This window comes from Pempheris klunzingeri, chromosome 4, assembly GCF_042242105.1.
Source record: "Pempheris klunzingeri isolate RE-2024b chromosome 4, fPemKlu1.hap1, whole genome shotgun sequence".
Lineage (NCBI taxonomy): Eukaryota > Metazoa > Chordata > Actinopteri > Acropomatiformes > Pempheridae > Pempheris > Pempheris klunzingeri.
In genome coordinates, this window is record NC_092015.1 from 28,015,339 (window position 1) to 28,027,413 (window position 12,075).

The following is a 12,075-nucleotide window of genomic DNA, read 5'->3' on the forward strand; positions in this document are numbered from 1 at the left end:
GACTGCAGCAGTGTCCTGACACAGGTTACATCTCTACTTGTATCTGTGCATGCAGTAGGGAGAGGGTTGAGGACGTGTTTAGCCTAGCTTAGAAAAACCCAGGGAAAAGACCTAGCCACGAGGAAAAACATTGGTGGCTCGAAATCCCCAGTGGAAAGGGACGATGGCTCGTTCTTTAAGAGAGTGATCTCCATCAATCTCCATGATTATTAAAAATTTTATCAGCCTGCTTATTGGAATCCCAGAACTTTGGCACTGCTGCTTTAATATTAAAGCATCACCTAAAAACCTGACGCTTGATGCCACTTTCCCTCCGTGCTGGAAGGTTTTGTATTTGGGGTGTTTTAAAACACTACTAGACCTTAAAACTGGCATGAAAAAGCCAGACGTTTGTGGTTATATTATCGCATTTCAAAAACATCATCATTGGATTTTATTCGCTGATCTCCACAGACACACTAAATGAGGAAAACTTGTTAACTCCAACGTAACAAACAATGGAAGTTTCACAGAAACCAACTAATGGGCACCTGATGCTTTTGTGCGGGTTACAATAAATAACTGATTGCAAGTCAGGTATTCTTACCACACACAAAACCTCAGATGCTTTACATAACAGGCTTGAACTCATGCTTAGAGACAGAACATAATTATAGTGGGGTTCTTTTCTCTCCATGACAAATTCAAGCCTGAAGCAACTCAGAACATTACTGTCGGTGTGTCAGGTCAGCCCACTCTAGGCTGCACGCTCTGGCTCCCCTGAGAAAGACAAGACACAGATCAATCAGTCATCAAACGTCGGTCTGTAGAAGCCTAAATACATGCATTACATATCACTGTTGAAAAAAGTTAGAACAGAAAAGTACATAACAGTAGGTTCAGCAGAAACTCCGTGATTCCCCGCTTTGGGGGGTTTAGCTGGTTTGAACCAGCGCTCGCTGTTCAGATCACAAGTTGGTAGCCTCACCAGCAGCCCACTCACAGCTTTACCACCGGTGGGGCACAAGTTCGGTCTGAGGGAGGCGCCAGAGGAGAGGGCCATGTTATCAAAGGCCTCCTCAGCATATCACGCTCAGCTTGTCAGTTTTGCTTTAGCACACTAACGTGAGCGTGCTGATGCCAACACGCTTCCATTTAGCATGTTGGCATAGAAGCAGATGTTATCACTGAAGGCAGAGTGGGAAGGATTTTTATAAACTCAGGGGTGAGGGTGGGGTTCCATCAAGTAAGTCATTAGGTCTCGGAGGTACCTTGCTGCGTTGGACAAACGGTAATATCGAACTGTAGTTACTAGTTTTCATCCTGTCATGGTATCCTATTGTTCCCTACAGGCGTGCTGCTAGCTCACCGTTACCAGCAAGTTCATCTAAAAACAGACCCGTCAGATCAACAGCAGAGACAAGTAAAATTACTCTGCTGCTCAACCAGCCACGAGACTACTTATTACTCATTATTCAGAACCTGGCGACACACATTGCTCTGTATGACACTTCAAAGGCATTCCAGCATACTCTACATACATACATACAGCTCTGTACAACACAAGTACCACATGGGACCGGACGAATCAGACCCAGAAGTCTGTAAATAGATTCTAGGCACATCTTCTGTGAGTTCACAGTTTACTCTGACTCATTATTTGGTCACGTTGTTCAGGCATTCTTTGCTGCCCCGCCAAAAAGCTGAACTACAAACAAGGAACAAGTACAGCTGATGTCTCCAACACTGTTTGAACATGTCCTGGCTACAGCTGCTACTGGCCTGGAAAACAGAGCTGCTGAGCACACAGGGAGTTCTGCTATAGTGGCTGCTTAGTGGCACAAAGTCTCCAGCTTAGTCAGTGATCTGACATTTCTGATTTGATACTTTGCGTGTGTGTGTGTGTGTGTTGAGTGTGAAAGTGAAGAGAGACCAAAGTCTTAGCTGTTCCAGAGAGTCATACCATGGTATGAAGGTAGCTGCCCATCTGCAGCAGACACTCCAGGGTTTCCATCATCTGCTCTTGGCGCAGCGTGTGGAGTCTGGTGTGATTGGGGGATTTGCTGCTTTCCAGCTCTCGTACTGTGGCCTTCAGAGCCACAGAAGCACACTGGAGGACACTCATTCCTGTGAACGGGGACATCAAATCAACTCATCTCATAATTACTAATTACGTCATAGTTATGTAATAACGTGAAGGACTGTTACTCTTACAATAATGATGTTGTTACGCTTTCTGTTACCAGTTAGTTGGTAATACATTATTTCCTATGAAAATGAGAAGCTTCTTTTCTTCTTACTACACTGCACTAAACCGGACTCAGACCTAAAGGCGACTGAGCGTTAACACAGTATGGTCCCCAAACTTTGGAACAGCTTACCATATTCATAGCTTGGCCTTTTAACCTTTTTCTATTATAACGTTTTCAGTTGGTTTTAATGGTTTTCACTATTTTATACCATTATATAATGAAAACGATAGACCACTAATTTATTCTATTGCCATTTTCAGTATGTTAATACTAAGAGACCACTCATCAGCGTCCCCTTGACTCTAACTGTTATGCACATTGTAAAGCTCTGTTCTGGAAAAGAGCCACATGAGCAGTTTGTCTGTCAACATCATTATTTAGAAGTCTCAATGACTTGAAAGGTGACGGTACGTACCAGAGCTATCAGTGGCTTCAACGTCCACGTACACACCATCCATCATGGCATATTTTAGAACCTAAAAGAAAACATAGACAAACATGTGTTCCACAGAGCTCCACAGACACACAGGAGTTCCTCTGCTCTGCTTTAGAAACATTGCTCAATAACAGTCTGGTAATGGAGTGCGGCTCAGCTTGGCCGAGGCTTCAGCGATGTAGTTTACCGAGAGAGAAACGACATTCCCTATGGCTTTTTATTGTGTGCATGTCCAGTGTGCCACAGCGTCGCCATCTCTTACACTGCTGGACATTTCAACCACATCAACTAGAAATCTGTGCACTAAAACACAAACTGGATGTTTGTGTGGTTTGTGGAGGTTGCACAAGATTAAATTTTCAGTTTCACCCATTTGATTTAACATGAAGAACAATGCTTCAGCAATGTGTGGAATTCAAGGAAGACATGCTCGCCGCCTTGAGACGGCTGCAGGTAAACAACTGAGAGCACATTCTTGCCGTGCAGTTAGAAGTATTTACTGGTTGAGCAATGCATGATCAATGCAACGTCTAAAATAGTGAAAAAAGGACCTCGCAGTTTCCCAAACTCCACAGTCATCTCATTCCGCCCCTCCATGCTCCTCTTTGTACGCTTCGCAAGTGAATGAATTAGCATAGTGGTGAGATATCATGGTGGGAAGTAGGTGTAGGAGTTTTCCTCAGATGATGGCAGCTCTAGTCCAAGTCCTCATGGGGACAAAAGCCCAGTCCTAAGAAGGCGTAATGTCATTTCTGAGGTCCTGGTTAAGTGTAGGGGAAAGGTGTGAATTTAGGTTATTTTAAGGTTGGGGTTTAGGTTAGGTTTCCTACAATGAATGGAAGCCAATGCAATGTCCTAATAAGGGCAGCTGTGTGTGTGTGTGTGTGTGTGTGTGTGTAGAAAAACGTTTCGGTCTTGCCAAACAACTTCTGCTGTATGTTTCTGAGCTGCACCATAACAGTTTAGAAAAAAACAGCTGAATTCTTTCTACGACTTGCTCATAATGACAGGTTACTACATAAGTTGCTGTTTAGCTTCATGTGTTTCAACGTGAAATTCCTGTTCTGAAATTACAGCTCTGCACAATTATGCTATAGGCACACACGAGCTGTGTCCTCCAAAACTCGCCACCTTGTTTTTTTGTCTGAGCTTTTCAGACTTTATTTACTAACTCCTCACGGAGGATCAATATACGTGTACTTGAATAACCTGTTGGTTTGGATCTGACACCTGTTAACTTCTGACAAATAGGATCATGTTGTTTGTTAGAAGTAAATACTATCTGACATGTGAGCAGTGCTTGCTAACGGAGGACAGAAAAGACCCAGTAACCAGTTGTCCCACACACTCATTCTCTTGAACAGTTAACAGCCCATCTTTTCAAATACATGTCCTGCCTGGTGGTCTTATTCACTGAAGTTGAAGTGTAATTTTCTCAGACTTGACATCTAATCTGCGGCCTATCTGTGTCATTTTTTAAATCCTGGAACCCAGTGTTGAGGCACATTATCTGCTCGCGTTTTGACCAAATCACCCGGTGATATCGGAGAAACCACGCGTCTGTCTCATGTAATGACAAAACAACAGTGACCCCCATCCCAAACACATTTTAAGCAGTATAGAGCGAAACGAGGCTCTAACCTCCAGGACTCGGATGTAGCCTTTCTCAGCGCTGAGGTGGAGGCACGACTTTCCTGCGTTATTTGTCTCACTGACGTTGGCCCCCAGATGGATCAGATCTGCGACCATCAGGTGGTGGTTGTGCTTCGCAGCGTGGAGAAGGGCAGTCTGTGAACAGCATGCCATTAAAGTTAAACTATGGATCGTCCAACATGCAAACTCGTTTGCAAAATGTGTTAAAAACTGGCACATATAATTAGTTTTCTTATGTCTATGGTTAAGGCACCAGTGGCCGTATCCATCAGACAGTTAGGTACTGATATGCGTTCAAATACACTGTCCAGTAAAAATCTTTATCATGCAGTGATACACTGTGTGGGCTGACTTTCAAACTAGAATTACAGCAGCATCTGTGAGAAGTTCTGCAACATTACCACCTAACTGCACATTTTACCTGTGGATGCAATGTGATCCAATTAAATGTGAACACTGACTGTAAAACTTATTTTGGTTTATGTAGAAGAAAACCTACGAGTGTGAATCTTAAATAACTTTGTTCTGTACCATTCCATCAGAGTCTTTGAGGTCCAGGCCGTTAAGTGCGACCATTCTTTTGGCGATGGCGTAGCCCATTGCCCTCTTCCCGACAAACGCCACTTTATGGAGAGCTCTGGTGGGACAAGCACAATCCAGCATATTTAGACATAAAAATGACGTCACACTAAAGCCAGTTCTCTGACACAAAGAGGCAGCATAGAGTCTGGTAGGCGTTACTCTGAAGTAAGCTGAGACAGTGTGACTTTATTGCAAGATGGCTGCAGACTTTCATGAGCTTCCCAAACTGAACCCCGATAGTCCCCAACGCCTGTGAACGCACTCATGTGTAAAACTGTTGGTGTTCCCTTTCAATAAGTAAACTTACTTACTTTCTACACACACACGCACACACACACACACACACACACACCAGTGTTTCCTCCAGGATGGCGTTGTAGCAGCGGAGGGGCAGGCTAAAAGTTGTAAATGATCACAGGGGAGAAGCTGCATACAATGACATTTCTGTGGCAAACTTACATCCTGCCGTGTCCATCGGGGGCCAGCAGCGCGGCATCAGAGATGTCCCTCAGCTGGCTCTCCTCCTTCTGCAGCTGTGTGCAGAAGAATGAGGAGCTGTTTCGGTTCCAGTTGTGGTTTGTGGGATCAAACCACTCCTCTTCTCGCTCACCATCTCTTCCAGTGTTTCCTATGCGGGAAGGCTGCAGGCTGGTGTGTATGAGGCCAGGAGGGGAGAGGGCCAGGTGGTACTCTGCTGTGCCCGGGGAGTAGCTCATGTAGGACTGCGGGCTGGGGATCATTTCATCAGACTCGTCACTGTTGTACCCTGCGCCTTGGTGAGAAGATAAAGCGTGTGAGGAGTGGTAGCGATGGCTGCTAACATAATTATCAAGCTTATATTTTAAAGGTTAACTATAGAAATGTCAATCCGGCCCCCATGACTCACCAGTGGGAGACCACTCAGGAGACACTGGAGGATCGGAGGAGGACAAACATCGGGGAGGGGAGTGGTAGGTATTACCGGTCCTGAGATCCTCCTCCAGCACCTCAACGATGATTGCCAGCTCCTCCAGGCTTTTTGTGGGGCGTTTTCTCTGAAAGCCAAAGACAGACGAGGTATGCAGAGTTATTTGAACAACTCCTTAAAACTGACACGTGATTTACAGTGTTTCATAAACCCGCCTTTTTAACAGAGCTTGAGAAACATCTGGAAAGATCTGGGGTCTGTGTTTATCCAACACTCACCTTGGAAGTTCGGCGTCCTGTGCGGGTTTTGGCTCGTTTCTCTTCTCCTATGAAAGAAAGAGTTGTGTACAATGTGTTTTCCTTCAAAGAGCTACAGTTCAGTTGGCATACTGCAGGCTGGTGTTCTGCAGGTTTTTGTTCCTTCCTGGTGGTTAACGGGCCAATTAACCTGTGTATAATATCACTAATTAATTATTAAAGGAGGAACAAAAATCTACATGACACTAGATAACTAACTTCCGTGGATCTGGGTTTTACTGACCTTTTCCTGTTTTGCTGTGAATGTCCTGTGTTCACACGAGTGTGGGATGTGAAGAGAAAAAAAAAAAGTCAGTGTGAGTTGTCCTCTGCATGCTTCAGATATTAAGACGCAATATAAAAGCACATTTAAAGCATAAATGTGACTTCCAGTTTTTAATATTTGTTCAGATATTCAGAGTCCTCGTATTAAGACTTAAAAAGTTCTATTTCTTCCCACAGTTTAGAGTAGTTTTTAAGTTAGTTTGAGTGCTATTCTGCCATGTTTGGTCAATTTTAAGTCATGGAAAGGCACATTTTGTCCATAGAAAAGAATTCTCCTATTTGAGTGTATAAGTGTATAGTAAAAAACAGACAGGTCCGTTAAGTTTGCTGATGTTTGCTCCAGTGTGAAAATGAAATACAGGAAGTGAGCTCATCTATCAGGGTTGGTGTGAGAAGAAAACCAAAATGTGCCCCTATTTTTCCATTTGATTAATATCTTATTCTACTAACATTATTATTTGTCACTGTCCACTGAGACAAAAACATAAAAGTTACCTGAAAATCCTGAGGTTCCCAGCCTTGGGCTAGGCGGATGTTCTTCAGAAGATCCCTTACTGGCATTTTGACACGAACTCCAAGGTAGACCTTCTCACCATCATAAATGGAACATCGTGGACCTGGTGAGGAAATAATGGACGAAGAACCTTAGTGGCAGACTGCAACCACACAACCTTTCACACACAAACACGGAATCCGCTGCCCTATGTTATGAAAGGCAGCATTAGGAAAAAGAGGCAGAGTGCTGTGCCTGATGCCCCACATCTGTTACATCTCATTTGGTCATGACGCCTTGTAGTAATACCAGCACGCCAGGAACAATTATGTCACTGCTGTAGAGATAGTTATTAATATGTAACACAGCTCTTTCTGTCTATTTCAGCTGTAATGGATTCATTAAAATTCTGAGACTAATACCAAGAGGATTTGTACTGATTGATCTTTGGACAGCTCTAAATTATGTGTGTGATATCGAATGGCCAAAGCTTTCCCAACAGTAGAGGAGCAAACATCGCTTTTATCCTCTGTATCTCAACTGTCTGTTAGCAAAAATGGTGATTCAGTAGTGATTCACATATTCATTACAGCTCATTTGTCATTACCCGGTCGCAGTGATTCAGCTGCGGTGGACAGTAACTAAGTGTACTTTGCTATAAGTGCTGGACTGAAACAGAATCTTGAGGTTCTTGTACTAACTTTAGTATTTGTGCATCTTCGTCCACAACATTTCAGAGGAAAATGTACTGAAAGTGTAATATTTACTCCCCAGGTGGGAACTTAATGATCATGCATACAAAAGGTACACTCAGATAGCAGCTTATTAGGAGCATCTAGCTAAATTAATTAGTATTAATTAATAATTCATACATATCCTACCACATCCTAGAGTATTGTAATGTAAATAGGAAATTATTTTCTCCATCTCTAGTGGGACCACAGTGACTTCAAGTGAAACCACCTATTAACAACATGTAGCTCCAACTGAAGCTGGAAGAAGGTGTCCTACCTTTTCTTTTACCGGCCCCACCCTGGCCAGTGCAGCCGGGGACAGGTGTGCGCGGCTCGGCCAGGCCCGCTGCACAGAGCCCGGTCCCGACCTCGGCGGCACCATCACTCCCTTCCCTCGGCTCCTTCCGTTTGTTCCGTGCTCTCATGTTGTACAACTACTGAGAAAGGAAACGTTAAAGTGAGCAGGTGGGAGCTTTTTGGAGCCTTTGGACTTCGGACGGTCAAAACAAAATACCGACCCGGTTCGGTACTTCGGGGCTGGGCGTAGCTTCCTCCTTCAGGCCTGAGCCCGGTGCTCCGTGAGTGTCCGCACCTGTTCGTCACTCCAGGTGAATATATTTGGTAATGTGACACCACCTGTACCACAGACAGGGGGCGGCCACGCCCACCGCCGGGGACAGAGAGGCTCCACGCCCACAAGGACTGCTGGTCCCCTGTCTGTGCCTTGTAATTATCCAGCATGTAGCCTACTGGTACAGTAAAAAACTACAGAACACTGTGGGTACCCAGTAAGTGTCTGTTTGCACACAGTATTTCCACTGACACCTGTGGGCTGTAATCTGAAGCATTGGGGATCAGATATGGGTAGATACACGTTCCCCCAGGATGAATGGATCACTTGGCATCACGTGACTTCGTGCTTACAAAGTTTCCAATTTCACTATAAAGTTTTGGTTTCATTTCAAATGTCTCACACACACTTCCTGTTAACCTCTGCTCCTGTGTACCTCATGTCTGAGTTGAGCAGGTTTTGATCCTGCAGTCAAAAAGTGAACAGAGCTGCTGCTGAAGATGGCGTGAAACAGAAATTCTTCCCATATGAAGTGGTGAGGTCACTGTGCTGCTGTGGAGGTGATGTGAATGAGTCATTAACACCTGAAAGAGGCAGAGCTCACTCACTCACCTCAATGGTCACACTCCATCAACTAATTCAGGTACAATGTTATGAGGAGCAGTGGTGGTAAGAGACTACATACATTTACTCAGGTTCTGTAATTAGGTCCATTTTTTGAGGCACTTTGCTTGGTTATTTCCATTTCTGCCACTGTATACTTCTCATTCACTCCACTCGGAGCCATAACGTACTTTTTTGTGCAACAATTATTGGTACTTTGCAGACTGGATTTTACAGACAAAACATATGATTATTGTAAATAATATGAGTCACTGTTATAGATTAAATCACCCAACAGGATGTAAGAGTTCAAAATGAATCTACCTCAACTAGCTGCAACATGAAATCGCTATATGTTAATGGCTCAGTAATAAGAATACCCACCCATTGTCTATACTGCTTATCCTTAAGGGTCGCAGGGGGCTAGTTGCCAGTCAATCAAAGGGCAATAGTAATCCAATAATATAGAATATACAACACTTAAAGTAACATTTGTTGATAATATTTAAGTATATAATACAACATTTTCACATGCAACCAACTATTTTTATATTGTAGTATTGGTACTTTTACTGAACTAAATGACCTGAGCTCTTCTCTCACTGCTGAATAAGAGAAACAGATACTGGCAAGCTATAAAGAACTGTCTGTTTATGAAAGATATATATTTACATGCATAGCTGACTGACTGCATTAAGGCAAAGCTGCAATGTTACTTTAACATGGAAACCAAATACTTGAAGCACACATCTAGTCAGACCTGTTATGACATGCCAGTGGTGTCCCATAGTTCCCCTACGGCAGCCTGCTGCCTTTTAAGAGGCCCCAGTCTGTCAAGCTCATGGATGTATTAAAAGAACAGGATACTGGATTGGTACATGCGTCAAAAAAGTTCCTATCTTCCTGGTGAGGTTTCACTGAATGTGCACAGTAGGGTTCATCCCATCATGCCCCTGGCAGAGCCTGGTAGGCTAGTGGCTACCACAGACGCCACCACACGTAAGACAAAAAAGACCTCTCTGGGCTTCGGAAAAGTTTTGCAAAGACGAAAACCCTGTCCTGTCGACAGTTTGACACGTGTCCATAGGGAAAATGCTCTGAGCTGAATGGAATGATTGGGCTCATTACAGCCTGTGAGCACCGCAGACACCGGATTAGTTTTTAGTTTTTTTGTCCACCATTCATCTGAATTGATTGATTGCTGTCACTGTGATGAATATTTCATTAGATATGAGAAAAATGCCTCTGGAATAAGTTGCACACCATGCATGCTTTGCCCATCATACTGATGTACTGTACGTCCTGTCATGTCACCCAGTGTACTAGCTTCTGTCTTGTCTCACTTGTCATGTCTTGTTTGATTAAATTAAATTCAATTTATTTTCTCTTGGTGGAGGTAAATCTGGGCTACGACTGTTGAGCACTTTGTTGGTGGTTAAAATGGTTAAGAAGTTGGTGGTCTATGGTGCTCTTTGTTATTCAGTGCCTTTGTTACCATCTGGTGGTTAAATGTTTTATGAGAGATGGGTGTGCTCAGAAGTGCAACAGCTGCTCACTCCCCTGCACAGAATGAGGTTAGAAGAGTTATTTGTCACATCAATCAAAGTTGTTTTTGAGTTATGATGGAGGTCTAGTTTAGCGAAACTGCCTTTAGGGTAAATGTTGTTTTTTAACATGCAAGTTACTGTTGATGATTTTACAAAGCACATATTCATGTTTGTCCAACTTTCCAGACAGCTGTTCATTTTTTAGATTAGATTAGATTCAACTTTATTGTCATTACACCTGTACAGCACAAGGCAATGAAATGCAGTTTGGCATCTAACCAGAAGTGCAATTTGTAGAAAAAGTGCAGAATATATATAAGGTATGTACAGAATATACAGAATTACAGGTGCTATATACAGAGTAGTGCTATGAACATGTGTGCTAGTGACTACGGTATAAATATAAATATAATATACAGATTAGACTGAGAGTGGAATGTACATATAATACAGGTGTATACAGATTGAGGTGATATACATATTACCTAGATTTAAATACTATATTTACAGAGGACAGTATGGTGATGTGTCGGGGCAGGGGGGTCAGTGGGGGGCAGAGTTCAGTAGGGAGACAGCTCTGGGGAAAAAGCTGTTCTTCAGTCTGGTGGTCCTGGTTCGGAGGCTCCTGAAGCGCCTGCCGGAGGGTAAGAGGACAAACAGTTTATGGGCAGGGTGGGAGGAGTCCTTGAGGAGGCTATGAGCTCGACGCAGACAGCGTTTCCTCTGGATGTCCTCAATGGCTGGAAGAGGAGTCCTTGTGATGCGTTGGGCAGTTTTCACCACCCGCTGTAGCATCTTCCGGTCTGCGGCAGAGCAGTTCCCATACCAGACAGTGACACAGCTGGTCAGGATGCTCTCGATCGCACAGCGGTAGAAGTTCACCAGTACGCTTGAGGACAGGTGGTGTCTCTTCAGTGTCCTCAGGAAGAAGAGGCGTTGGTGAGCCTTCTTGACCAGGTTGGAGGTGTTAGTGGACCAGGAGAGGTTCTCAGAGATGTGGGTCCCCAGGAACTTGAAGCTGGAGACACGTTCCACAGCCATCCCGTTGATGTGAATGGGGTTGTGCGTGTTTCCGCTCTCCCTCCTGAAGTCAATGATAAGCTCCTTAGTCTTGCTGGTGTTAAGGAGCAGCTTATTGTCAGCACACCAAGCGGCCAGATGCTGTACCTCCTCCCTGTAGGCTGTCTCATCGTTGTTGCTGATGAGGCCGATCACCGTCGTGTCGTCCGCAAACTTGATGATTGAGTTGGATCCATGTACAGGTCTGCAGTCGTGGGTGAAGAGGGAGTAGAGGAATGGGCTCAGCACACAGCCCTGTGGTACGCCTGTGTTGAGTGTGATGGTGGTTGAGCTGGTGTGTCCTGACCTAACATGCTGGGGTCTGTCAGTCAGGAAGTCTTTTATCCAGTAACAGAGGGGGGTGTTGATGCCCAGGTCTCCGAGTTTGGTGATTAACTTGGAGGGGATGACGGTGTTAAATGCTGAGCTGAAGTCAATGAACAGCATCCGTGCGTGAGTGTTGTTGTTGTCCAGATGTGTGAGCTGAACGTGAGAAGAAACATGACAAAAACAGGTGACAGGTGTGCTCTTCAGTATTAGACCAGGAAAACAGGAAATCTTCTAGGGGGGGCAAGAACTTTTTTAAGAAGATGTCTAACTGAATGTATCCGACAATAAGAGTAGACATGATTGATTTTCAGAAGATGAAGCAGGGACTACCTGTTGGGAAGGAATAAG

At 44.1% G+C, this 12,075-nt stretch overlaps 1 protein-coding gene across 1 annotated transcript; it reads right to left on the reverse strand.

Moving 5' to 3' along the window:
- Positions 1–665: 665 nt before the first annotated feature.
- On the reverse strand, positions 666–8,042 carry LOC139199580 (uncharacterized). Its single transcript, XM_070828630.1, has 11 exons — positions 7,895–8,042; positions 6,886–7,007; positions 6,350–6,374; positions 6,088–6,134; positions 5,789–5,936; positions 5,362–5,674; positions 4,852–4,957; positions 4,309–4,455; positions 2,647–2,707; positions 1,943–2,106; positions 666–759 (listed from the first exon to the last, which is right to left on the reverse strand). The coding sequence occupies exons 1-11, from the start codon at positions 8,040–8,042 to the stop codon at positions 727–729; spliced, it is 1,314 nt and encodes a 437-aa protein (XP_070684731.1). The 3' UTR covers positions 666–726.
- Between the last annotated feature and the right edge of the window lie 4,033 nt (positions 8,043–12,075).

Coding starts and splice junctions, on each gene's coding strand:
- LOC139199580 (XM_070828630.1), bottom strand. CDS start 8,042: ATGAGAGCACGGAACAAACGGAAGGAGCCGAGGGAAGGGAGTGATGGT. Junction 7,008..7,894: donor TGGGGCCGGTAAAAGAAAAG/GTAGGACACCTT, acceptor TTTCCTCACCAG/GTCCACGATGTTCCATTTAT. Junction 2,708..4,308: donor GCTACATCCGAGTCCTGGAG/GTTAGAGCCTCG, acceptor GTTTTCTTTTAG/GTTCTAAAATATGCCATGAT.